Genomic DNA, 27,035 nt, shown 5'->3' with positions numbered 1-27,035 from the left:
TGTAGTAGTAGTTGAAAGAATGGACCGCAGACAGGCATCGAAGGCCTAAAATAAAAAAATTGGGCTGGCTGTAGGCAATTTTAAATTGGTTCCAGGGGTACACGGCCAGCAGTGCCCTGGTCAGTGTAGTAGTAGTTGAAAGAATGGACCGCAGACAGGCATCGAAGGCCTAAAATAATAACACATGGCTGTAGGCAATTTTAAATTGGTTCCAGGGGTACACGGACAGCAGTGGTGTGGTCAGTGGAGGCCTAGTGGAAGGAGTGACCGCAGACAGGCATCGAAGGCCTAAAATAATAACACATGGCTGTAGGCAATTTTAAATTGGTTCCAGGGGTACACGGGCAGCAGTGACCTGGTCAGTGTAGTAGTAGTTGAAAGAATGGACCGCAGACAGGCATCGAAGGCCTAAAATAAAAAAATTGGGCTGGCTGTAGGCAATTTTAAATTGGTTCCAGGGGTACACGGCCAGCAGTGCCCTGGTCAGTGTAGTAGTAATTGAAAGAATGGACCGCAGACAGGCATCGAAGGCCTAAAATAATAACACATGGCTGTAGGCAATTTTAAATTGGTTCCAGGGGTACACGGACAGCAGTGGTGTGGTCAGTGGAGGCCTAGTGGAAGGAGTGACCGCAGACAGGCATCGAAGGCCTAACATAACAAACTTGGGCTGGCTGTAGGCACTTTTAAATTGGTTCCAGGGGTACACGGGCAGCAGTGGTCTGGTCAGTGGAAGTCTAGTGGAAGGAGTGACCGCAGACAGGCATCGAAGGCCTAAAATAATAACACATGGCTGTAGGCAATTTTAAATTGGTTCCAGGGGTACACGGACAGCAGTGGTGTGGTCAGTGGAGGCCTAGTGGAAGGAGTGACCGCAGACAGGCATCGAAGGCCTAAAATAATAACACATGGCTGTAGGCAATTTTAAATTGGTTCCAGGGGTACACGGACAGCAGTGGTGTGGTCAGTGGAGGCCTAGTGGAAGGAGTGACCGCAGACAGGCATCGAAGGCCTAAAATAATAACACATGGCTGTAGGCAATTTTAAATTGGTTCCAGGGGTACACGGGCAGCAGTGACCTGGTCAGTGTAGTAGTAGTTGAAAGAATGGACCGCAGACAGGCATCGAAGGCCTAAAATAAAAAAATTGGGCTGGCTGTAGGCAATTTTAAATTGGTTCCAGGGGTACACGGGCAGCAGTGACCTGGTCAGTGTAGTAGTAGTTGAAAGAATGGACCGCAGACAGGCATCGAAGGCCTAAAATAAAAAAATTGGGCTGGCTGTAGGCAATTTTAAATTGGTTCCAGGGGTACACGGGCAGCAGTGACCTGGTCAGTGTAGTAGTAGTTGAAAGAATGGACCGCAGACAGGCATCGAAGGCCTAAAATAAAAAAATTGGGCTGGCTGTAGGCAATTTTAAATTGGTTCCAGGGGTACACGGGCAGCAGTGGTGTGGTCAGTGGAGGCCTAGTGGAAGGAGTGACCGCAGACAGGCATCGAAGGCCTAAAATAATAACACATGGCTGTAGGCACTTTTAAATTGGTTCCAGGGGTACACGGGCAGCAGTGGTCTGGTCAGTGGAAGTCTAGTGGAAGGAGTGACCGCAGACAGGCTTCGAAGGCCTAACATAACAAAATTGGGCTGGCTGTAGGCACTTTAAATTGGTTCCAGGGGTACATGGGCAGCAGTGTATGGTCAGTGGAAGTCTAGTGGAAGGAGTGACGGCAGACAGTCTTCGAAGGCCTAACATAACAAAATTGGGCTGACTGTAGGCACTTTTAAATTGGTTCCAGGGTAACACGGCCAGCAGTGGCCTGGTCAGTGTAGTAGTTGTAGAAAGAAGGGACCGCAGACAGGCTTCGAAGGCCTAACATAACAAAAATGTCAAAACAATGGTATTGTCAGTGCCAGGCATTGAAGGATGTCAGCGGCTAGACTACACATTGGTGAAGCTGTGAGAGATAATTTTGCTACTGGTAGAGCACTGTTTGAGCTGGGGGGGGGAACTGTCTTGTGGCCGGCGGTACAGGCACAGGGCCCCTCATATTACAACGGTGTGTCTGACGTTGGGTGCGCACCACCACCGCCAGAGACACTTTATTGTACTATGAGGGACCCAGTGGCAGTGCCGTCGACCAAAAGCGGCCACACCCACCTCTTCAGACAAACAGCACTCTCAAGGGTCCAAGCGCAAAGTGGCGATAGCACGGCCCCGTGTGGGGAGTTTGGCCATTTCGTGAGGTGGAAACATGTCGTATGCTGGACAATCAGGTGAAGAAAATTACGAGATTGGAAAAGTCATTCAGAATAGTCCACAGGCAAGACCTTTTCATAGGAAAGCTAGGTGTCAGCCGGGCAGGGTGGGGCAAAAGATTTTGAAATCCAGTTGTGGTTCATTTTAATGAAGGTTAGATCATCTACATTTTGGGTAGCCAGACGAGTCCTTTTTTCTGTTAGTATTGAACCTGCAGCACTGAATACTCTTTCTGATAGGACACTAGCTGCCGGGCAAGCAAGCTCCTGCAATGCATATTCTGCCAATTCTGGCCAGGTGTCTAATTTGGATGCCCAGTAATCAAATGGGAATGACGGTTGAGGGAGAACGTCGATAAGGGATGAAAAATAGTTTGTAACCATACTGGACAAATGTTGTCTCCTGTCACTTTGAATTGATGCTGCAGTACCTGTCCTGTCTGCGGTCATAGAAAAATCACTCCACAACCTGGTCAGAAAACCCCTCTGTCCAACGCCACTTCTGATTTCTGCCCCTCTAACACCTCTGGTCTGCTGGCCCCTGGAGCTCGTGTGAGAACGATCACGGGCGCTGTGTGCAGGGAATGCCAGAAGCAAACGGTCAACAAGAGTTGATTGTTTTGTTGCTAATATTAGTTCCAAGTTCTCATGTGGCATAATATTTTGCAATTTGCCTTTATAGCGAGGATCAAGGAGGCAGGCCAACCAGTAATCGTCATCGTTCATCATTTTTGTAATGCGTGTGTCCCTTTTGAGGATACGCAAGGCATAATCCGCCATGTGGGCCAAAGTTCCCGTTGTCAAATCTGCGGTTGTGCTTGGTTGAGGGGCAGTTGCAGGCAAATCTACGTCACTTGTGTCCCTCAAAAAACCAGAACCCGGCCTTGCCACGCCACCAATTTCCCGTGCCCCCGGGAAAGCTTCCTCATTAAAAATATACTCATCCCCATCATCCTCCTCATCCTCCACCTCCTCTTCGCCCGGTACCTCGTCATGTACACTGCCCTGACCAGACAATCGCTGACTGTCATCAAGGCTTTCCTCTTCCTCTGGTGCAGACGCCTGATCCTTTATGTGCGTCAAACTTTGCATCAGCAGACGCATTAGGGGGATGCTCATGCTTATTATGGCGTTGTCTGCACTAACCAGCCGTGTGCATTCCTCAAAACACTGAAGGACTTGACACATGTCTTGAATCTTCGACCACTGCACACCTGACAACTCCATGTCTGCCATCCTACTGCCTGCCCGTGTATGTGTATCCTCCCACAAAAACATAACAGCCCGCCTCTGTTCGCACAGTCTCTGAAGCATGTGCAGTGTTGAGTTCCACCTTGTTGCAACGTCTATGATTAGGCGATGCTGGGGAAGGTTCAAAGAACGCTGATAGGTCTGCATACGGCTGGAGTGTACAGGCGAACGGCGGATATGTGCGCAAAGTCCACGCACTTTGAGGAGCAGGTCGGATAACCCCGGATAACTTTTCAGGAAGCACTGCACCACCAGGTTTAAGGTGTGAGCCAGGCAAGGAATGTGTTTCAGTTGGGAAAGGGAGATGGCAGCCATGAAATTCCTTCCGTTATCACTCACTACCTTGCCTGCCTCAAGATCTACAGTGCCCAGCCACGACTGCGTTTCTTGCTGCAAGAACTCGGACAGAACTTCCGCGGTGTGTCTATTGTCGCCCAAACACTTCATAGCCAATACAGCCTGCTGACGTATGCCAGTAGCTGCCCCATAATGGGAGACCTGGTGTGCAACAGTGGCAGGTGCGGATGGAGTGTTTGTGCGACTGCGGTCTGTGGACGAGCTCTTGCTTCTGCAGGAGGACGAGGAGGAGGAGGAGGAGGGGGTGCGAACGGCTACAGACAACTGTTTACTAGACCGTGGGCTAGGCAGAACTGTCCCAAACTTGCTGTCCCCTGTGGACCCTGAATCCACCACATTTACCCAGTGTGCCGTGATGGACACGTAACGTCCCTGGCCATGCCTACTGGTCCATGCATCTGTTGTCAGGTGCACCTTTGTGCTCACAGATTGCCTGAGTGCATGGACGATGCGCTCTTTAACATGCTGGTGGAGGGCTGGGATGGCTTTTCTGGAAAAAAAGTGTCGACTGGGTAGCTCGTAGCGTGGTACAGCGTAGTCCATCAGGTCTTTGAAAGCTTCGCTTTCAACTAACCGGTAGGGCATCATCTCTAACGAGATTAGTCTAGCTATGTGGGCGTTCAAACCCTGTGTACGCGGATGCGAGGCTAAGTATTTCCTTTTTCTAACCATAGTCTCATGTAGGGTGAGCTGGACTGGAGAGCTGGAGATCGTGGAACTAGCGGGGGTGCCGGTGGACATGGCAGACTGAGAGACGGTGGGAGATGGTATTGTTGCCGCCGGTGCCCTAGATGCAGTGTTTCCTACTACGAAACTGGTGATTCCCTGACCCTGACTGCTTTGGCCTGGCAAAGATACCTGCACAGATACAGCAGGTGGTGCGCTAAATGGTGGTCCTACACTGCCGGAAGGGATGTTGCGTTGATGACTAGCTTCATTGGCCGAGGGTGCAACAACCTTAAGGGACGTTTGGTAGTTAGTCCAAGCTTTCAAATGCATGGTGGTTAAATGTCTATGCATGCAACTAGTATTGAGACTTTTCAGATTCTGACCTCTGCTTAAGGAAGTAGAACATTTTTGACAGATGACTTTGCGCTGATCAATTGGATGTTGTTTAAAAAAATGCCAGACTGCACTCTTTCTAGCATCGGATACCTTTTCAGGCATTGCAGACTGAGCTTTAACCGGATGGCCACGCTGTCCTCCACCAGGTTTTGGCTTTGCCACGCGTTTTGGGCAAGATACGGGCCCGGCAGATGGAACCTGTGGCGATGTTGATGCCTGCTGCGGCCCCTCCTCCTCCTCTGCTTCAGAACTGCTGCCGCCTGCACCCTGTTCCCCCAATGGCTGCCAATCGGGGTCAAGAACTGGGTCATCTAATAACTCTTCTTGTACCTCCTGCGCAACTTCGTCTGTGTCACCGTGTCGTTCGGTGGTATAGCGTTCGTGATGGGGCAACATAGTCTCATCAGGGTCTGATTCTTGATCAGCACCCTGCGAGGGCAATGTTGTGGTCTGAGTCAAAGGACCAGCATAGTAGTCTGGCTGTGGCTGTGCGTCAGTGCACTCCATGTCAGATTCAATTTGTAATGGGCATGGACTGTTAACTGCTTCACTTTCTAAGCCAGGGACGGTATGTGTAAAGAGCTCCATGGAGTAACCCGTTGTGTCGCCTGCTGCATTCTTCTCTGTTGTTGTTTTTGCTGAAGAGGACAAGGAAGTGACTTGTCCCTGACCGTGAACATCCACTAACGACGCGCTGCTTTTACTTTTACCAGTTTCACGAGATGAGGCAAAAGAGCTAGAGGCTGAGTCAGCAAGATAAGCCAAAACTTGCTCTTGCTGCTCCGGCTTTAAAAGCGGTTTTCCTAATCCCAGAAAAGGGAGCGTTCGAGGCCTTGTGTAGCCGGACGACGAACCTGGCTCCACAGCTCCAGACTTAGGTGCAATATTTTTTCCCCCACGACCACCTGATGCTCCACCACTACCACTACCCTCATTACCAGCTGACAATGAACGCCCCCGGCCACGACCTCTTCCACTAGACTTCCTCATTGTTTTAAAAACGTAACCAAACTAACGTTATTTGTTGCAGTCACACAACTTACACGGTGAGCTATAACTTCAGTATGATTTAGCTACCCCTTTACAGGTTGGTGAGACCACAGCGAAAATCAGGCCCAATGTTACACACTCTTTTTTTGGTGGCTGCAAATTAGAGAGATGCCCCACACGCAGGACTGTCACTGAAGCACAAATGTTAATATTAATGTCACACTATTATTTTTTTTTTATTTTTATTTTTTTCAGGAACACTTTAGAAACCCCCCAAAAAAAAAAAAATAGATTTTTGCAGGGAGAATTTAGAAAACAAATGTAACAAACTATATGCTTTCTATGGGCCACTGAGTGAGAGATGACGCACACAGGAATCAGGAGTGGCACACAAGCCCAGAGGCCAATATTTTTCTACCAATGATTGATGGAGTTATTTTCTCTGGTAGATTTTGGAACCCAAATCAAGGAAAAAAAATGTAGGCTTTCTATGGACCACAATTGGAGAGAGAGAGAGAGAGAGATGGCACACCCAGGAGTCAAGACTGGCACACAAGCAGAAAGGCCAATATTAATCTCCCACTGTTTTTTTTGGTTGTTTTTTTTTTTTTTTTTTTCAGGGAGACTTTAGAAAAAAAAATAATAAAAAAAATATGATTTTATCAGGAAGAATTTAGAAACCAAATAAAATAAAATGATTTTTTCAGGGAGAATTTAGAAAACAAATAAAACCAAAAATAGGCGTTCTATGGCCCACTGACTGAGAGATGACGCACCCAGGAGTCAAGACTGGCACACAAGCAGAAAGGCCAATATTAATCTCCCACTGTTTTTTTTGGTTGTTTTTTTTTTTTTTTTTTTCAGGGAGACTTTAGAAAAAAAAATAATAAAAAAAATATGATTTTATCAGGAAGAATTTAGAAACCAAATAAAATAAAATGATTTTTTCAGGGAGAATTTAGAAAACAAATAAAACCAAAAATAGGCGTTCTATGGCCCACTGACTGAGAGATGACGCACCCAGGAGTCAAGACTGGCACACAAGCAGAAAGGCCAATATTAATCTCCCACTGTTTTTTTTGGTTGTTTTTTTTTTTTTTTTTTTCAGGGAGACTTTAGAAAAAAAAATAATAAAAAAAATATGATTTTATCAGGAAGAATTTAGAAACCAAATAAAATAAAATGATTTTTTCAGGGAGAATTTAGAAAACAAATAAAACCAAAAATAGGCGTTCTATGGCCCACTGACTGAGAGAGAGAGAGAGATGGAACGCTTAGTACTGGCACACAAGCCCAAAGGGCAATATTAATCTCCCTTTTTTTTTCCAGGGAGAATTTCTGAAACCCAAAAAAAAAATAAAATAGGCTTTCTATGGCCCACTATTTGTGAGAGAGATGGGACGCTCAGGACTGGCACAGATGGCACGCTCAGGACTGGCACAGAAGCCCAGAGGCCAATATTAATCTCCCTTTTTTTCTGGGAGAATTTATAAAACCAAAAAAATATTTAAATAGGCTTTCTATGGCCCACTATTTGTGAGAGAGATGGCACGCTCAGGACTGGCACAGATGGCACGCTCACAACTGGCACAGAAGCCCAGAGGCCAATATTAATCTCCCTTTTTTTCTGGGAGAATTTATAAAACCAAAAAAATATTTAAATAGGCTTTCTATGGCCCACTATTTGTGAGAGAGATGGCACGCTCAGGACTGGCACAGATGGCACGCTCACAACTGGCACACAAGCCCAGAGGCCAATATTAATCTCCCTTTTTTCAGGGAAAATTTATAAAACCAAAAAAAAAATTAAATAGGCTTTCTATGGCCCACTATTTGTGAGAGAGATGGCACGCTCAGGACTGGCACAGATGGCACGCTCACAACTGGCACACAAGCCCAGAGGCCAATATTAATCTCCCTTTTTTCAGGGAAAATTTATAAAACCAAAAAAAAAATTAAATAGGCTTTCTATGGCCCACTATTTGTGAGAGAGATGGGACGCTCAGGACTGGCACAGATGGCACGCTCAGGACTGGCACAGAAGCCCAGAGGCCAATATTAATCTCCCTTTTTTTCAGGGAGAATTTATAAAACCCAAAAAAAAATAAAATAGGCTTTCTATGGCCCACTATTTGTGAGAGAGATGGCACACTCAGGACTGGCACACAAGCCCAAAGGCCAATATTAATCTCCCACTGTATTTTTATCAGGGAGAATTTATACACCCCACAAAAAAAAATACAGAAAAATGAAAAGGCTTTCTATGGCCCACTATGTGAGAGAGATGGCACACACAGGGATGGCACTCTAGCAGAAATGCCAAATTGCCAATCTTAATCTCCCACCAAAAAAAAAAAAAAAAAAAAAACAGGGAATGTCCTACAATTACTATCTCCCTGCCTGCAGTAATCTCAGCCAGGTATGGCAGGCAGCTACTATCTCCCTGCCTGCAGTAATCTCAGCCAGGTATGGCAGGCAGCAATAAGGAGTGGACTGATGCACAAATGAAATAAAAAGTGTGGACAAACAAAAAAGATAGCTGTGCAGAAAGGAAGGAACAAGAGGATTTGTGCTTTGAAAAAAGCAGTTGGTTTGCACAGCGGCGTACACACAGCAATGCAGCTATCAGGGAGCCTTCTAGGGCAGCCCAATGAGCTACAGCGCTGAGGGGAAAAAAAAAAAAATTCCACTGTCCCTGCACACCGAGGGTGGTGTTGGACAGTGCAAATCGCTGCAGCACAAGCGGTTTTGTGGTTAATGGACCCTGCCTAACGCTATCCCTGCTTCTGACAAAGCGGCAGCAACCTCTCCCTAAGCTCAGATCAGCAGCAGTAAGATGGCGGTCGGCGGGAACGCCTCTTTATAGCCCCTGTGACGTCGCAGACAGCAAGCCAATCACTGCAATGCCCTTCTCTAAGATGGTGGGGACCAGGACCTATGTCATCACGCTGCCCACACTCTGCGTTTACCTTCATTGGCTGAGAAATGGCGCTTTTCGCGTCATTGAAACGCGACTTTGGCGCGAAAGTCGCGTACCGCATGGCCGACCCCGCACAGGGGTCGGATCGGGTTTCATGAAACCCCGACTTAGCCAAAAGTCGGCGACTTTTGAAAATGTTCGACCCGTTTCGCTCAACCCTAATCCAGAGGAGTTTTGGGAGAATGTCCAATGGTCTGATGAAACCAAACTGGAACTGTTTGGTAGAAACACAACTTGTCGTGTTTGGAGGAAAAAGAATACTGAGTTGCATCCATTAAACACCATACCTACTGTAAAGCATGGTGGTGGAAACATCATGCTTTGGGGCTGTTTCTCTGCAAAGGGGCCAGGATGACTGATCCGGGTACATGAAAGAATGAATGGGGCCATGTATCGTGAGATTTTGAGTGCAAACCTCCTTCCATCAGCAAGGGCATTGAAGATGAAACGTGGCTGGGTCTTTCAACATGACAATGATCCAAAGCACACCACCAGGGCAACGAAGGAGTGGCTTCGTAAGAAGCATTTCAAGGTCCTGGAGTGGCCTAGCCAGTCTCCAGATCTCAACCCTATAGAAAACCTTTGGAGGGAGTTGAAAGTCCGTGTTGCCAAGCGAAAAGCCAAAAACTTCACTGCTCTAGAGGAGATCTGCATGGAGGAATGGGCCAACATACCAACAACAGTGTGTGGCAACCTTGTGAAGACTTACAGAAAACGTTTGACCTCTGTCATTGCCAACAAAGGATATATTACAAAGTATTGAAATGAAATTTTGTTTCTGACCAAATACTTATTTTCCACCATAATATGCAAATAAAATGTTAAAAAAACAGACAATGTGATTTTCTGTATTTTTTTTTCTCAGTTTGTCTCCCATAGTTGAGGTCTACCTATGATGTAAATTACAGACGCCTCTCATCTTTTTAAGTGGTGGAACTTGCACTATTGCTGACTGACTAAATACTTTTTTGCCCCACTGTATATTTTTTTCACTGGCTTGAGGCTTTTCCTGTTTTATGTCCATGAAGTTTAATTACCATATTTTCTAATATGCTTCTTATTTCAGTTACTCTCTATGGTGTAGAAATTAGATCGCCGTCATTGGATAGAAAAGGTCTCGTTACACACAAAGGCTGTAAACCTGTAGAGACCCAGTCCTGCTAGTATAGGTGCGAGGTTTGATGTAATTTCCGGATGCATCCGAGGTCTCTCTCTCCAGGAGTTCTGGGGACTGGACATGTTGAGGACAGGTTTTCCAGTTTCCAGACATAAGCAAAAATTCTTCAATTCACTGACAACAGGAAGAGGTATTGAAATGGTGAATAATCAAAAATATATTTGCAAGTTGTATCATTTCCTCATGATACAGTGATTGAACGTCATTGACATAAATCCAGTTAAGCCTTCTTCCAAGGGCTCAGAATTGTTCCTTTCTGTGAGCACTGGGAGGTCTGCACCTTTGCAATGCACAGACTGTCCCAATTAATGCCCAAAGGAAAAATTGTCTTTATGGTTTCGTAACCCCAAAATCCAGCGTTTACCACCGAGATCCATACAAGTCCATAGAGTATAGACCTCAATTTCTAAACAGATGTACAGCAGATATATATTTGGGGCATGCAGTATATGGATCTTGGGGTTCATACTGTAAGGGCTGATTTAGGTCTTGGAATGTACAAAGTACAGGACAAGAGGATCCTGTTATAGGGACATATCAGCAGCAACATTCAGTACAGTACATGTAGGTGGGGTTTTCAAACCTGATCCACATATAGCAGAAAAATGAACCCGACAGGCACAGACTCAGAACTTACCCTGATATCGGTTCATGCAGATTGGACCTCAACATCCACAAACAGCCATACCGTATAGACCCAAAACCCATAGTGTGCAGACTAAGATCCACTTATGTTCATATAGTGTGCTGACCAAAATCCATTCATGTCCGTATGGTGTGCCGACCAAGATCCATTTATGTCCGTAGAGTGCGCCGACCTAGATCCTTTTGTCCATAGAGTGTGCCGACCCAAATCCTTGCATGTCCATACTGTGTGCCGACCAGGTTCCATTCATGTCAGTACAGTGTACTGACCATGATCTATTCATGTCCGTAAAGTGTGTCAACCAAGGCTCATTCATGTCAATGCAGTGTGCTGACCAAGGTCCATTCATGGCCATACATTGTGCAGACCAAGGTCCATTCATGGCCATACATTGTGCCGACCAAGGTCCATTCATGGCCATACATTGTGCCGACCAAGGTCCATTCATGTCCATACATTGTGCCGACCAAGGTCCATTCATGTCCATACGTTGTGCCGACCAAGGTCCATTCATGGCCATACATTGTGCCGACCAAGGTGCATTCATGTCCATATATTGAGCCAACCAAGGTCCATTCATGTCCATACATTGTGCTGACCAAGGCCCATTCATGCCCATACATAGTGCCGATCAAGGCCCATTCATGTCGATACAGTATGAAATCTAAAATTTATACAAGGTGGACATAATATTCCTGCAGTGTTGACCCTAAATTCTATCCATTATGGATTCCAAGATCCATCCATATCCATAGAGTGTGAAAATAGGATATATAGAGAATTGACCTCAAAATCTATACTGTGTGGACCCCAAGATCCATGCAGTTTAGATCCCAATATCTTTAGAGCAGCACAGTGGCTTAGTGGTTAGCACTGTTGCTCTGCTGCATTGAGGGGCTCAAACTCCACCAAGGAAAACATCTCTAAGGAGTTTGTATCTTCTCCCTGTATTTGCATGGGTTTCCCCAAGGTTCACCGGTTTCCTCCACCCCCCCCCCCCCAGAGACATACTGATAGCGAACTTGAACTGGTTGTGCCACGAACAAAGTATATTTTGATCAATGGATCTTGGAATAATCATAATTTCCACAATTGGATGTGTATAAATAAAATGTTCATGTGTTGAGATAATCTTATAAATGTTCGCCTGGCGTGTACTATGTAATGGCTGTGTCTGACCGTACAGAAACATGGTCTGATCATACCACAGCTCCTGGGCAGGTGAGGAAGCTAAAGAGTATACAGACAGGACAGCAGAGGAGGAAGCAAAAGAGTATACAGACAGACAGAAAGAGAGTATATAGACAGGACAGCACGGGATCACAGCTGATTCTTTTGTGAGTAAAACATTTCCCTACCTGTATCTAAATAATATTTTACATCAAAGTAAGAATCAGCTGTGATCCTCTGCTGTCCTGTCTATATACTCTCTTTTGCTTCCTACTCTCCTGTTTTGTCTGTATCCTCTCTTTTGCTTCGTCCTCTGCTGTCCTGTCTATATACTTTTTTGCTTCCTCCTCTCCTGTGCTGTCTGTATTCTTTCTTATGCTTCGTACTCTGCTGTCCTATCTATATACTCTTTTGCTTCCTCCTCTCCTGTGCTGTCTGTATTCTTTCTTTTGCTTCGTACTCTGCTGTCCTGTCTATATACTCTTTTGCTTCCTACTCTGCTGTGCTGTCTGTATCCTCTCTTTTGCTTCGTCCTCTGCTGTCCTGTCTATATATTCTATTTTGCTTCCTCCTCTCCTGTGCTGTCTGTATTCTTTCTTTTGCTTCGTACTCTGCTGTCCTATCTATATCCTCTTTTGCTTCCTCCTCTCCTGTGCTGTCTGTATTCTTTCTTTTGCTTCGTACTCTGCTGTCCTGTCTATATACTCTTTTGCTTCCTACTCTGCTGTGCTGTCTGTATCCTCTCTTTTGCTTCGTCCTCTGCTGTCCTGTCTATATATTCTATTTTGCTTCCTCCTCTCTTGTGCTGCCTGTATTCTTTCTTTTGCTTCGTCCTCTGCTGTCCTGTCTATATACTCTCTTTTGCTTCCTCCTCTCCTGTGCTGTCTGTATGCTTTCTTTTGCTTCGTACCCTGCTGTCCTGTCTATGTACTCTTTTGCTTCCTCCTCTCCTGTGCTGTCTGTATTCTTTCTTTTGCTTCCTCTTCTGCTGTCCTGTCTATATACTCTTTTGCTTCCTCCTCTCCTGTGCTGTCTGTATCCTCTCTTTTGCTTCGTCATCTACTGTCCTGTCTATATACTCTCTTTTGCTTCCTCCTCTGCTGTGCTGTCTGTATTCTTTCTTTTGCTTCCTCCTCTGCCTAGTAGAAGCGCTATGATCAGACCATGTTCCTGTACGGTCAGACACGGCCATTACACAGTACACAGCAGGGGCACATTCATAAGATTATCTCAGCACATGAATATTTTTGTTTAAACACATCCAGTTGTGGAACTTATTATTATTCCAAGATCTATTGATCAAAATATACTTTGCTCATGGCACAACCCCTTTAAATAAATTCCCTATCAGTAACTCGTGTGGTGGACCATATAGCTCCAATCACTGTGAGCCCCAAAATCCATACAGTATAAATCCTACTCGGAAGAGCTGTGCATTGAAAAGTTGCTTCTTACCCTTCGTTTATAGAAACCTCCCACCTCTAGGTGAAAACAAGACAAAATATCCACCATGAAGTGTCACGTTTATAGGGATTTTTACATATTGTATATACAGGATATATTCCATATATGTTTAATGAATGTTAGATATTAGAGGATGTCAGATGCGTTCGGTGTGCAATATATTTTTTTTTTAGAAAAAACTATTTTAAGAGGAGATAAATAATATATTAACATATTTGGTTTATAAATTATATATATATAATACACAGATGCCATACTCATTGCCATTGCCATGTTAGCAATATTTTCTACACATTGTCATGTTTTTTTTCCTGCTTCCTTCTAGCAATGTCTGGCATATACATATATATATATAAATATATATACATATAAATGAGAAATCTATATTGTCTAAACGCTGAAGAAAATAAATAAATACATATAGTATGTTTTCAAACACACAACGCATCATACGTGTGGTTGTTGTGGACACATGGCTGTCGACGTTGATGATGTCACCGTATTTTTTTTGTTCTTTTGCAAATAAATTATTTATTAAAAGATTGAATGGCGAAGATTTGTTATATTAAACAATCGTATTAGACGCAGTAAGTGTATCTAGGATGGAGCTTGGTTTTTTGGGCTGGTTGGAGATTGGGTGATGATGATCCCCCTCCTCGTGGAGTGTGAACCCCAAGATCGACCCAGTGTGCACCTCAAGATTCCTAGACTTTGGAACCCAAGATCCCTGAAACTGTAGAAACTGTAAACAGTGTGAATCCATGCTGCAGAATATGAGTGTATCCAGTACCTCTTCTTTTTTTAAAGGGGGTCTATCAGCCAAACCGGTAGTATAAAGAGAGATTAACACTAGAACTACTGATGGAGTCATTTTGACTCCTTTCGTTTTTTATTTCTCTTCTGTGACTACATTTTTCAGAATTCCGGCTTGAAACTCGGTGACTTTTCCTCAAATATGATGTGAAAAAAGATTTTGTGAGAATAAATAATTTTGGTGAAAAATTTGCGCGTTTTTTTTCAAAATTTACCAAGAACTACTGAAGGGAGTCATTTTGACTCCCTACTATATTTTGAGGTCCTTTTGTCACTAAATGTTGCTATAAAGTTTTGTGCATAATTTTTTCACTCTGCCTTATTTACCCTGATGTACATATAGATGTAGTTCAATTTACATGTCAACTTTTCACATTTTCCTTGTGTTTTACCTGCTTGGATTACTGTGTAATGCTGAACAAAATAGCTTGTTTACTCTACGCTCTTATCTTATGCTAATGAAGGGTGGTGTTTTTCTAAGGTCCTAGCAGGAGACAGTATTCTGGATAGTAACTTTACTTTCAGTTCAGCTGAAGAGACAAAGAGAACAGACGCAGACATACGAGCTCTGAAGACTCATACAGGTATGAATTGTTATGAAATAGTTTAGCTGTCTGTCAACTGATTCAGCCCACCTACTTTTGAAGGTGGCAGAACAGTTATTATTTCTTTTAGTTTTCATTTCATTTCTATTTTTCAGCAGGGAACTATACAGAATTATGGAATTTGTGAGGAATATGGAGAGAAGACGTTTGATAAAGCCTCAGGATATTCTGGCTACTTTGCAATCCATACCGGAGGATGAATCGGAATCCGAATTGCAGGAACATGTATTTGATTCTGACAGTGATGAAGATTTCATTCCTCAGAACATATCAAGTGAATCTGAAGACTCAGAAGGAACAAATCCAGAAGGTAAGTAGTTATGTGTATTTATTTGTTCTTCCACACACTGAGTTAGGGCCTGTGCACACTAGCAGAATTCTGGCTGAATAGCCATCTGGATATTCTTGCCGCAATACAGGCCGTACCTGCCCGCTCATGCCTGAAGCTCCGCTCCGAACCCCGAGCTGGAGCCGCTGTCAGGGACAGAGCAGCGCTTGCTTACGCGCGAGCACGGCTCCATCCCAGACAGCGGCTCCAGCCCGGGGTTCGGAGTGGAGCTTCAGGTATGAAACTCCGCTCTGTACCTGAGCGGGCAGGTACGGGCCGGATTGTGGAGAGAATATCCGGTCGGATATTCCGCCGCTAATCCAGCCAGTGTGCACAGACCCTTACAAAACAAAAATTCTAAATATTCATCAACTTTTTTCCAGATATTCCAAGCACATCAACTGGGGATCGGGCTCATGCAGTTATGTTGCCTCGTGACTATCCTCCTGGTCGTGGACAGAAAAAATCAGCAAAACGTCCCAGAAATGAAAGAACAACAGATAACGATGGCGGCGAAGGTAATGCAACAACAAACACCAGAGAAGGCGAATCTGAAGGAATACTAGTTTCAGCGGATGGTATTCAATGGAAACCTGTTGAAATTGGACAACACTTGCCTGGTAGGCGTGACAGCCAAAATATTCTTCGAGAAGAACCTGGCCGTACAGGATACGCCAGAAGAAATATCATTATCGATAGTCCTTTGAGCGCATGGCGTTTATTTTTTGATTCATATATATTGACACATATAAAGAACTGTACGCTTGCAGAAGCATGCAGGAACAATAATTTACAGTTTACTCTATCTGATGAGGAGCTAGATGCATTCATTGCGATATTCTATGCTCGTGGAATATCTGGCACGAACCGTCAGTCGATTAGCAGTATTTGGTGTAATGACTGGGGAATACCGTTTTGCAAAGCGACAATGTCTAGGGACCGCTTTGTTGAAATTATGAGGTTTCTCAGATTTGATGAGAAATCTACTCGATCAGAGAGACTGCAAACGGACAAGTTTGCTCTATTTTCTACTGTGTGGGACAGGTTTATTGAAAATTGTATTGCGTGTTACAAACCTGGCCCATACATAACGGTGGATGAGCAACTTTTCCCAAGCAAAACTAGGTGTCCATTCACGCAGTACATGCCTTCCAAACCAGATAAATATGGCCACAAATATTGGCTAGCTGTTGATAAGGAGAGCAAATATCTGGCAAATGGCTTCCCTTATCTAGGCAAAGATGACACACGTCGTGCTGAGGACCGTGTAGCTGACCATGTGGTAATGAAGTTATTGGACCCGTTTTTGAAAAAAGGTCGCAATGTTACAACCGATAATTATTTTACTTCAGTAAAATTAGCTAAACAGCTAAAAAGCAAAGGAACAACCATCGTGGGAACACTGAATAAGATAAGGCGAGAAGTGCCTAAAGAAATAAAATCCATGAAAGAGGAATTGTACAACACTAAAGTGTTTAGAAATGAAGACAATTTTACACTTACAGTATATCAAGGAAAGCCCAACAAAAATGTTGTCATTTTGAGTTCCGTCCATCCAGATGTTGTTGTTGCGTCTGATTCCGCTAAAAAAACTCCAGAAACGGTAAAGTTTTACAATGAAACAAAATATGGAGTAGATGTAGTGGATCAGATGGCACGAAAATATACCACACGAACATCCACAAGGAGATGGCCTGTTCATGCATTTGAAAATGCCTTAGACTTTGCGGGTATAAATGCATGTATAATATTCAAGGAGATTACCCACCAAAAAATGTCACGCAAGGCATTTTTGCAAACGCTTGTGAGAGAGTTGAGTGGTCCTTATGTCACAGATAGGGAAAAGGGTTCCACGTCCCAAGTTTCTACATGTTCAGAAGTGATGGTTCAAACAAAATTTTGCCAGATCAAAGAAAAGTGCAAGAAAAATAGATCTGTCGGCAATTGTAAGACTTGTGGTAAGTCTTTGTGTGGGCAATGTACTGCCATAAATCAAAGGCAATGCCTAAAATGCGAAACACCAAATGTTTAGAAGGTGAATTCTGCGCCATATTTTCATTTTTATGCTCCTCCACCTACATTTTCTCTGCTTTTTGTTCTTCAGTTGTTGTTTATATGTGTGCACTTGAATAAAAAAAAATGTTTGAAAAACGTCTATTATAATTATTGTTATTTTCTGTAGAAAAATAAGAAAAGCAGAAAAAAAACAATCAAAAGCATTACTGTTGGATCTCACAATAATAATACATTACAAAAAATATAATTATTAATAAATAACCACAAATGAAACTCTAAAAATAAACGAAAACAAGCAAGGAGTCAAAATGACTCCTTTCAGTAGTTCTAGGCGGGGTCACGAGTCCAGTAGTCCTAGTGTTAAAAAGGAAGGGGTCTGCTTTTTAACCAACAGCACCCCTCTTCTTTCTAGACTGTGTCTAGTTTTGCAGCTCAGCCAAATTCAAGTTGACTGGACGGCAAAGTCGAACCCAAATTTTTCTGATGGAATCCATTAAAAAGCTGGTAATTGAGTGATTTGTTCTTGTTATGTGGCTGTATTTCAGTAGTTTGTGCTTTGTTTTCCTGTTCTGTTTTAACATGATCCGCACAAAAGAAGTGACATGCACTTCTTTGAAATCCGCAGCAATTCCGCACTGATTTTTCCGCAACATCTGCACATCTTTTTTTTTTTTTTTTGCCATTGAATAACATTGTACTGTACATCACAGTGCGGATTTGCAGCGTTTCTGCGTGGAAAACTCCGCTGCGGATCCGCAACAAATCCGCATCGTGTGCACATAGCCTAAAGATCAATCAACAGCAGTTTTCTGGTAGTTTTTCAGTAACGGCAAACAAAAAAGGATTGATAACGATAAAGCTGCAAAAATGTAGATTTTCTGATTATTAAGTCAATAGTTTCCTGTAAAGTTATCAAAAATCATTCAGACATCAAATCTTATATTTATTGATGACTATCATCACATAACATTGACAACATAAAACATTGGAATTGTCACCCGAGAACAATATTTGCAAAAAAAAAAAATTTACTAGAAACCAAACTTTTTCCTTTTGAGTTCAGACATAGACCACACGTGGTGGAGGCAGACTTTTTTACTTGGAATATCAGTGTATTAATAACTAGCACCTTGTGTTTAAGAAATATTAAAGGAATGACCGGAGCAGAAACCCTCCAACCTATCTCCATGTGTGTTATTAGAGTATGGATAGTATTAATATTGATAAATATGTTGATGAAGTACATGAGACTCCAATATTAAATCTTTAGAATGGCTGCTTTCACTGTAAAAAAAAAACAACCCCTGTCTTTTAGCCTATCAATCTGAGATGCTAGTGTTTACAATGGAACAGATTTCATAAAATACTAAAATTTGTGAATTTACAGCTGTGTGGATGGTCCATCCCTATGAGTGGGGGATTCGGAAGACATAGCTGTTTGTCCAGCAGTTATCTATGGTATATCGGAGGCTAAAGAGTCTGGGTCCATCAAAGGATCCTCTTAGTTTTTTGTGAGCCAGTGCTACACTTGATGGAGGTATTGTTTATGAAAACAATCGATACATGGACAGTATGAATCAGTTTTCTTTATACATTTATTGCGATGAAAGTACCGTGTTATGTTAAAAGGGTTGTCCGGCCTCAGGCTACAAGTTTGCAGTCACTCTACATGACTGCAGACTTGTGAATCCTCACATTGCGCGCACTGCGAGCTGTGAGGATGTGCCAGTGATTTGCATACTTCCCGCCACATTCCAACTAGACATGACTGACCTTGCTAAATACACTTGTATTGCGCAAGGTCATGCATGTCTAGTCTGCATGTAACTGACTGTATGCAAATCACATACCATATTTTTCAGACCCAAATTTTGGGGGAAAATGGGGGTGAGTCTTATGGTCGGGATGCATTTACCAGGTGACACATCCCAGGCTGGTGCGCGGCAGTTTGGCATATGATCGGTGGTGCCGGGGGCTCCACCGGCATTTGTGGAAATCCCGGAGCCCCCGCACATCCATCCTGGGCTGGTGCGCAGCACTTCTGCAGATGATCGGTGGCGCGGGGGCTCCGCCGGAATTTTGTGAAAGGCCGGAGCCCCCGCACTTCCATTGCTGTATTGATGAGTTGATCTTCATGAAAATGGCTGCCGGAGGCAGCACATGCGTAGAATGCACCGAGATCTTGTCTCCCAAGATCTTAGTCTGTGCATGCGCCGCCTACTGCTGCCATTTTCATGAAGATCAAATCATCATTACAGCAATGGAAGTGCGGGGGCTCCAATCTTTCACAAAATGCCGGCGGAGCCCCCGCACCACCGATCATCTGCAAAAATGCCGCGCACCAGCCCGGGATGGATATGTGGGGGCTCCGGGATTTCCACAAATGCCAGCGGAGCCCCGTACCACGGATCGTCTGCCAAACTGTCGCGCATCAGCATAGGATGGATGTGTGGGGGCTTTCCCAAAATTACGGAGCCCCAAACCACCGAGCCTGCTGCACCAGCCTGGGATGAGCCAGACCACCGATCACATTCTAAGACACCGCTCCACCAGCGTTCCCATTCACACCCTACCCACCAGTTAAGCTGAAAATTTTCAGACTGTAAGACGGACCCTCATTTGATGCATTAATTTTTTTCCCTAATTTTCTTCCGAAAATTTGGGGTGCGTCTTATGGTCCGGAGCGTCTTATAGTCCGAAAAATACAGTACTTGTGACCACCCGACCATTGCTCCCAGTGCTGGCATCGGAGAATCTGCGTACTGTGAGGATTCATAAGTCTGTAGTCTCATAGAGTGACTGCAGACTTGTAGCCTATGGCCGGCCAACTCCTTTAATCTTTTTTTGTCATTTGTTATTTTCAAAAGCCAGATAATGCAAATTCTAGAAAAGAGCACAAAGGAAATTTACCCGTGACTTCCACCAGCAATGACTTCACAGCAACAAGTATGTGCCGTTCAATGATCAGATAGGAATTCATAGTTAGGAACTTTGGCTGGTGTTATGGGGTATAGCATTGTACAGGTGTATTAGGTGGGATTTATATGGCAGTGTTATTATCGTGCTTATTTCTAAACTTTCCTTTTTTTTCCTTTCCCCTGAATAAGGAGACAGTCCCACTCGTTGTTTTAACTGTCCGTTTTGTTTCTTTGACCCTTTAAATGCCTTAAATTAATAAAATATTAATACACAATATTATTTATTGATCCTTCACACGTTATCAAATCTCCGCTGGTTATTATTACCATCGCTGATCTTGTTTTAATTGAAAAATGTTTCTTACATCTTTACTGCAAAATGTCTTCATTTAGAAATTACTTCAACTACTGGAAAGAATCCACTGATATCTGAGCACGAGCTCTGTTTTATCAAATGTTATCAAATCATGACCTCTTTACTGCAGATCTGGGCTTCTATAGGTCCACCCCCATAAGGAGCCTCAGAGGGTTAGACACAATATATAATATTAGGAACTGTCGTCTGGGTTCCAGGTGATCGGATCACCGGCAGGAAAATTGCCCAATGTCCATTGGGGTGCCAGCTAGAATTCATTAAAATATATCGATTTTTATATTGTTTCTGTAATTTTATCTAACGCTATGAACATCTAACACGTTTTTTTCCAAACAACCGAGTGCTATTGGTGTCTAAGATGGTGCCAACATTCATGTAGTGCTTGGTTCCATGGTTTCTCCTTTGTACTTTCTAGCACTTCTTCAGCATTATTAGTAATGTCCTATCTTTGCTTTAAGTTCCTCTGCGCACCGCGATAGGTTCATCCTCTCCAAGGTCTGGTACACGGCATCTAGAGAAGCCATTTTTAACTGGCACCATCTTCTGAGCATCTCATATTGCTGGTCTCGAAAGTTAGAGATTTCCACTTCCACTATCTCAATCACTTTGTCAGGAAGTTCCAGGGTCCTCATAAACTCCTTCCATCGTCTTACCGGGACGCAGTCGATGATGTCGTACAGCGTGCAGCTTTTCTGGAGGACTGAAGGAACATGACCTGCTGGGGATTCAATGTATTTCTGTGTCAGTGTTTACCTGCATTGGTTCAGCCACTATTTATCCCACTGAATATTTCATGAAGTCATTGAATTAGATTCTATTGTAGCAACAAGGAAAGCGGAAAACTCAGGGAAATATCAGACTCAATATTTCATGAGCTCTGTAAAGCTACTGGGTTTGTTAGTTTAAGGCTGAACTGTGAGCAGAACAGCTAAGTCACTTTTCAAACATGTTATCTATCTACAGGATCTATCCATCTATCTCATATCAATCTATTATCTATCTATCATCTATCTATCTGTCTATCTATCTATCTATCATCTATCTATCTATCTATCTATCATCTATTATCTATCTATCTATCATCTATTATCTATCTATCTATCTATCTATCTATCTATCTATCTATCTATCTATCTATCTATCTATCTATCTATCTATCATCTATCATCTATCATCTATCTATTATCTATCTATCTATCTATCTATCTATCTATCTATCTATCTATCTATCTATCTATCTATCTATCTGTCTGTCTGTCTGTCTATCTATTATCTATCTATCTATTTATCTATTATCTATCTATCTATCTATTATCTATCATCTCTCTATTATCTATTATATATCTATGTATCTATCTATCTATTATCTATCGGATAACACATCCGAAACGTTGCCACGCCGTTCAGGCATTAAAGTCCACTTTTTTCAATTATTTTGTGCTGCTTTTCCTTTTTTTGAGTTTATTATCTATCTATCTATGTATCTTTCATATCCATCCATCTCATATCTATCTATTATCTATCTATCTATTTAATATCCATCCATCTCATATCTATCTATTCTAATAATCCTAGGCATCTATTATCTATCAATTTATCTATCTATTATCTATCATCTATCTTTCATATCCATCCATCTCATATCTATCTATTATCTATCTATATATCATCTATCTATTATCTATCTATCTATCTATCTATCTATCTATCTATCTATCTATCTATCTATCTATCTATCTACCTATCTATCATATATCTATCTAATATCTATATTGTAAAAAAGTAGAACAGCACAATACCATATGGCGGGTCACCAGGCCTCCTCAGCAATGCATCCAATACTTGTTCCAATCCAGACAAAATCAAAAAGGAAGGCAGCACTCCATAGATTAAAGATGAAAAAAGTGGATTTGTATTTAGACCCACATTAGCGACGTTTTGGCTCACACAAGCTTGAGAAAGTCTCAGTGTCAGCCAAAACATCGCCGTGTAATGTGGGCCTGAATAAAATCCACATTTTTCATCTTTAATCTATGGAGTGCTGCCTTGCTTTTTGAGTTTACCTAATATTTATCTATGTATCTATCTGTCTTTCTAAATCCATCCCATGAGGTATGGATATTTTGTCACTTTCCCAATTAGTGTAAGTTTCCCAGCACCCTCAAACCCACAATGTATTATTACCTGGCGTATAAGGAGAATAATTTCTTGACTCTTGGTTTAGGTCTGTTAAACCAGGCACCTCTCCTCCTCCTATCTAAATAGAAAACAAGGAAAATTATGAGCTTTATTAGTAATTCTACAGGTAACTTCACATTTTTTAAAAATGTTAAAACTTTTTTTTTGGTCAGAAATGGTCCTATGTAATATTATACATGTGTGTTAGTTTAGATGTACATGTCCATTAGCTGATTCTATGGAGCAGGAGCGGACACAGAGTGAGGAGGCCCCTGGGCAGTGTAGGTCTGCTTTCCCTCAGCTGGTTAAAGGGAACCTGTCACCCCGTTTTTTCAGATTGAGATAAAAATACTGTTAAATAGGGCCTGCGCTGTGCGTTACAATAGTGTATGTAGTGTACCCCGATTCCCCACCTATGCTGCAAAATACATTACCAAAGTCGCCGTTTTCGCCTGTCAATCAGGCTGGTCTGGTCAGGTGGGCGTGGTGACATCGCTCTTTTCTTCCCCAGCTTTCCGTTGGTGGCGTAGTGGTGTGCGCATGTCCAAGTTCCGAATTCCCTGCGCGCACGTGAAGACACAGCGCGCAATCTGCGCTGTCATCCCTTTCATCGGTGGGGGCGGCCATCTTCCTGGGGCCGCGCGTGCGCAGATGGAGTGCTCTGCTGCACGGGGCTTCAGGAAAATGGCCGCGGGATGCCGCGCGTGCGCAGAAGAGATTGCGGCGGCCATTTTCCCAAAGCCGAGATGCAAACTTGGCTTTGGGAAAATGGCCGCCGCGATCTCTTCTGCGCACGCGCGGCATCCCGCGGCCATTTTCCTGAAGCCCCGTGCAGCAGAGCACTCCATCTGCGCACGTGCGGCCCCAGGAAGATGGCCGCCCCCACCGATGACAGGGGGTAATAGCGCAGATCGCGCTCTGCTTCTTCACGTGCGCGCAGTGGATTTGTCACTGCAACATGCGCACACCACTACGCCACCAACGGAAAGCTGGGGAAGAAAAGAGCGATGTCACCACGCCCACCTGACCAGACCAGCCTGATTGACAGGCGAAAACGGCGACTTTAGTAATGTATTTCGCAGCATAGGTGGGGAATCAGAGTACACTACATACACTATAGTAACGCACAGCGCAGGCCCTATTTAACAGTATTTATATCTCAATCTGAAAAAATGGGGTGAGAGGTTCCCTTTAAGAAAAATTAAGGGGACCCCATGCCATTTTTTCCCCTTTATCTGTTTATTAAATTAATGCAAGTACAGAACACTACACAAGCACTGCACTTATTGTATATCTCAATGACATCCTTCTATGTATGTATTCTATCTATATATTCTGATGGGTCACGCTGTGAATTTACTGTACTTGGCTGTGTGTGCAAAAATTGCGCAGCACACGCATGGTCTATGTGCTGTGTGTTTTTTTTCTCGCACCCATTGGTTTGCATTGGTGAGTCTCGCCCGTTTTATGCTGCAAATTTTTCCTCACCCCAATTCCAGGTGGGGAAAAACTCGTCGATGAACCCTGCCTCATTGGTCAACATTGGTGCGAATGTAATGCAATTTATTCTCTCATTGCCCTTGACGATTTTATGCGCAGATGTCAGCGAACCCTCATCTTCACTTTCTCCAGGGATGATTCATTGCTCTGTATTGTCCTCCCTGTTTTGGGGACTAGTGTTTGACACAACTCTTTACACCCTTATCATCTCTGCACAGACAATAAACTTTGCGTAAGGGGCCTGATGTTCCCGTCTGGCTCACAGACAAAGAAAACTTCATGAAGTATTCATTGCTCACATATTTAATGCATACAGCCCTGAATGTTTAATCAGGTCCTCTGTTGCTAGATGACTGGAAGAAACAGGGATGTAAACAAATCTCCTATATGCCAAAGAGACCGAAATGTAACAAATACGAATGTACTCCAAAAATGTTGGTATCCAGCCTAAAGTGATAGGTGAGGCTGAAGAAGTAGAAGAAGGATCCACAGGTCAATAGTAGCAGAGGAACCTGGAAAGGCCCTCATTCACATATTGGGGATCATCTGACAGTCGTGTGTATGAGGCCTCCCGACTCTTCCCCGACACATGATCTCCGGTAGGGGCAGAGACGGATCCAGCCTTTGGAATATCAACAGCCGATCCGTTTGTTCGACACAGAGATGAGTCTAGCTGCGTTTCTCTAAAAAAAAAACACAGGTGCGCCTAGAAGAACCAAGCATTCATGTGGAGTTGGGAGAGAGCTGCCAGCTCAATGATTGCTTGCCCAACAGTTATGTAATGTCGAAAAATAGAGAAAGTGTCAATTCAGCTCACCTCTCCCGGAAACTTCCAGGGGGACAGTCTGTGGTCCGGAGTATGAACTGGTCTTGGTTCCAAGTCAAATAGCTCTCAGTGGTTCAAGAGGGCTTGTTCTCCAGCACCAAAGGAAGGTGGTTAAAATCTAGGCATTAATTAAAAATTGGCAAAATGGGCACATATATAAAAGAAAAACATAATGCTGACGCGTTTCGGGTGGAATTGGTTTTATCTGTGCACATTCTACCAAATTTTTATCCTATATGATTAAAGGCTGAGTTTTAACCACCTTCCTTTGGTGCTGAAGAACCTGCCCTCTTGGACCATGCAGAGATATTCAATGTATATGATTTAGATTAGGGCATATGTAAAACGTCCTATAGATTCTATTTAAAGGGAACCTGTCACCCCCAAAATTGAAGGTGAGCTGCGGCCACCAGCATCAGGGGCTTATCTACAGCATTCTGAGAAAAAGGTTAGATTATACTCACCCAGGGGCGTTCCTGCTGCGGTCCGGTCCGATAGGCGTCGCGCCCTGGTCCAGCTCCTCCCATCTTCTTACGATGACGTCCTCTTCTTGTCTTCACGCTCCGGCGCAGGCGTACTTTGTCTGCCCTGCAGTGCGCAGGCGCTGGGCCTCTCTGACCTTTCCCGGCGCCCGCGCACTGCAGTACTTTGCTCTGCCCTCAACAGGGCAGGCAAAGTACCTTGGAGCCGCAGCGTGAAGACAAGAAGAGGACGTCATCGTAAGAAGATGGGAGGCCCCGGACCGGACCGCGACACCCATCGGACCGCCCCCCCCAGGTGAGTATAATCTAACCCCTTTTTCTCATCTTTCAGGATCCATCAGGGGCTTATCTGCAGCATTACAGAATGCATTACAGGATGCTGTAGATAAGACCCTGATGCCGATGGGCTTAGCTCACCTTCAATTTTGGGGGGTGACAGGTTCCCTTTAAGCAGAATTACCTCCAAAAATGCCAGTAAGGGGCTGAGCTATAACTTTCCATGTATGCCACTAACAATTAAAGGTCTCCCAGCCAAACCTCAGAGCCAAGAGGAGTCACATAGCTCACATACCGAGAAAGGGCTCTCTGGGCTTTTATAATTGATGGTCCTTAAAATATTAGATTGGGAAGGGGGGGAGTCAGGACTCCCATCAGTTATTTTTCCAGGATTTCGGCGTTCAGTGAGTGCTGCAGCTTCTTCATGGTTTGCATCGTTTCACACTGCATAATGTTGTTTGGACCAATTTGTAACAATAAAGGTCCTGCAGAACTTGGCCAAGGGCCGTTTCCTTTTTTAAAGACTGATCGGTGTGGTGCCGAGGGTTCTACCTCCACAGATCTAATAATGAAGACCTATCCTAAGGACAAGCCATTCAATGTAAAGCTTAAATAGCTCTTTCAGTCTAAATTGTTGTACTGTTTATAAGGAGTTAGGGCTCGTTCACATATCTGATTTCTCGTACGAGGGTTATCTGTGGTTTTCATGGATAGCACTCATACCTGTTGGTATACTATGGGGTTGTGCACATGTCCAAGTTTTTCCTTGAACAGAATGGTCCACAGAAACTTTAGGAGACATGTCCGATTTTAATCTGAGCGAGGGATCAAAATTGGCAATACAAGTCTATGAGTCCGTGAAAAAAATCGGACCGCACACAAAAGACATCGGAGTGCGATCCAGATTTCACGGACTGTTTGCAAGAAGAAGGTGGAGAAAAACTGATGACACTGGGACCAAACTCTGATCAAAATAATATGTGCCTTGTTCTCATACGTGAGAAAAACGGACATCTGAATGAGACCTTAAGAAATAGGGATAACTATGACTTCCGTGTACACCTTTCTCATAGGAGACCTCTTAGAAGGATCTACATTTGAACAAGAAAGTTTCCCTTGATAAACTGTAGTGTGTAGGCCATGGACGCCTCTGCATGTTATTTTCACATTGTACAAATGTCGACATCTTAACACAGATGACACAGCGCTGGGATATCATGGCTCAAAAAAAGTGAGATCTGACGCCTAACCTGACAACAGTCAATGGATTTTGCAATGCAAATGATCTTAATCCTTTTAAGTGAGAGAAGTCATCAAGATGGTGCGTTATTTATCAAGTTAAACGTGTCTACATCTGCATGATC

General features: G+C 43.5%; 1 protein-coding gene across 1 annotated transcript in view; it reads right to left on the bottom strand.

Moving 5' to 3' along the window:
• Positions 1-19,531: 19,531 nt before the first annotated feature.
• The window catches only part of TNFRSF25 (TNF receptor superfamily member 25), a 113,514-nt gene continuing 106,010 nt past the window's right edge, over positions 19,532-27,035 (bottom strand). Inside the window, exons 9-10 of the mRNA XM_069740717.1 lie at positions 22,594-22,666; positions 19,532-21,124 (exon numbers count right to left, since the gene is read on the bottom strand). Coding sequence (XP_069596818.1) covers positions 20,841-21,124; positions 22,594-22,666 — 357 coding nt within the window. The 3' untranslated portion in view covers positions 19,532-20,840. The remainder of the gene's footprint in view (positions 21,125-22,593; positions 22,667-27,035) is intronic.

Source organism: Ranitomeya imitator, chromosome 10, assembly GCF_032444005.1.
Source record: "Ranitomeya imitator isolate aRanImi1 chromosome 10, aRanImi1.pri, whole genome shotgun sequence".
NCBI classification, from domain to species: domain Eukaryota; kingdom Metazoa; phylum Chordata; class Amphibia; order Anura; family Dendrobatidae; genus Ranitomeya; species Ranitomeya imitator.
Note: the sequence above shows the minus strand (reverse complement) of the source record. Positions and strands in the feature narration are given on the sequence as shown.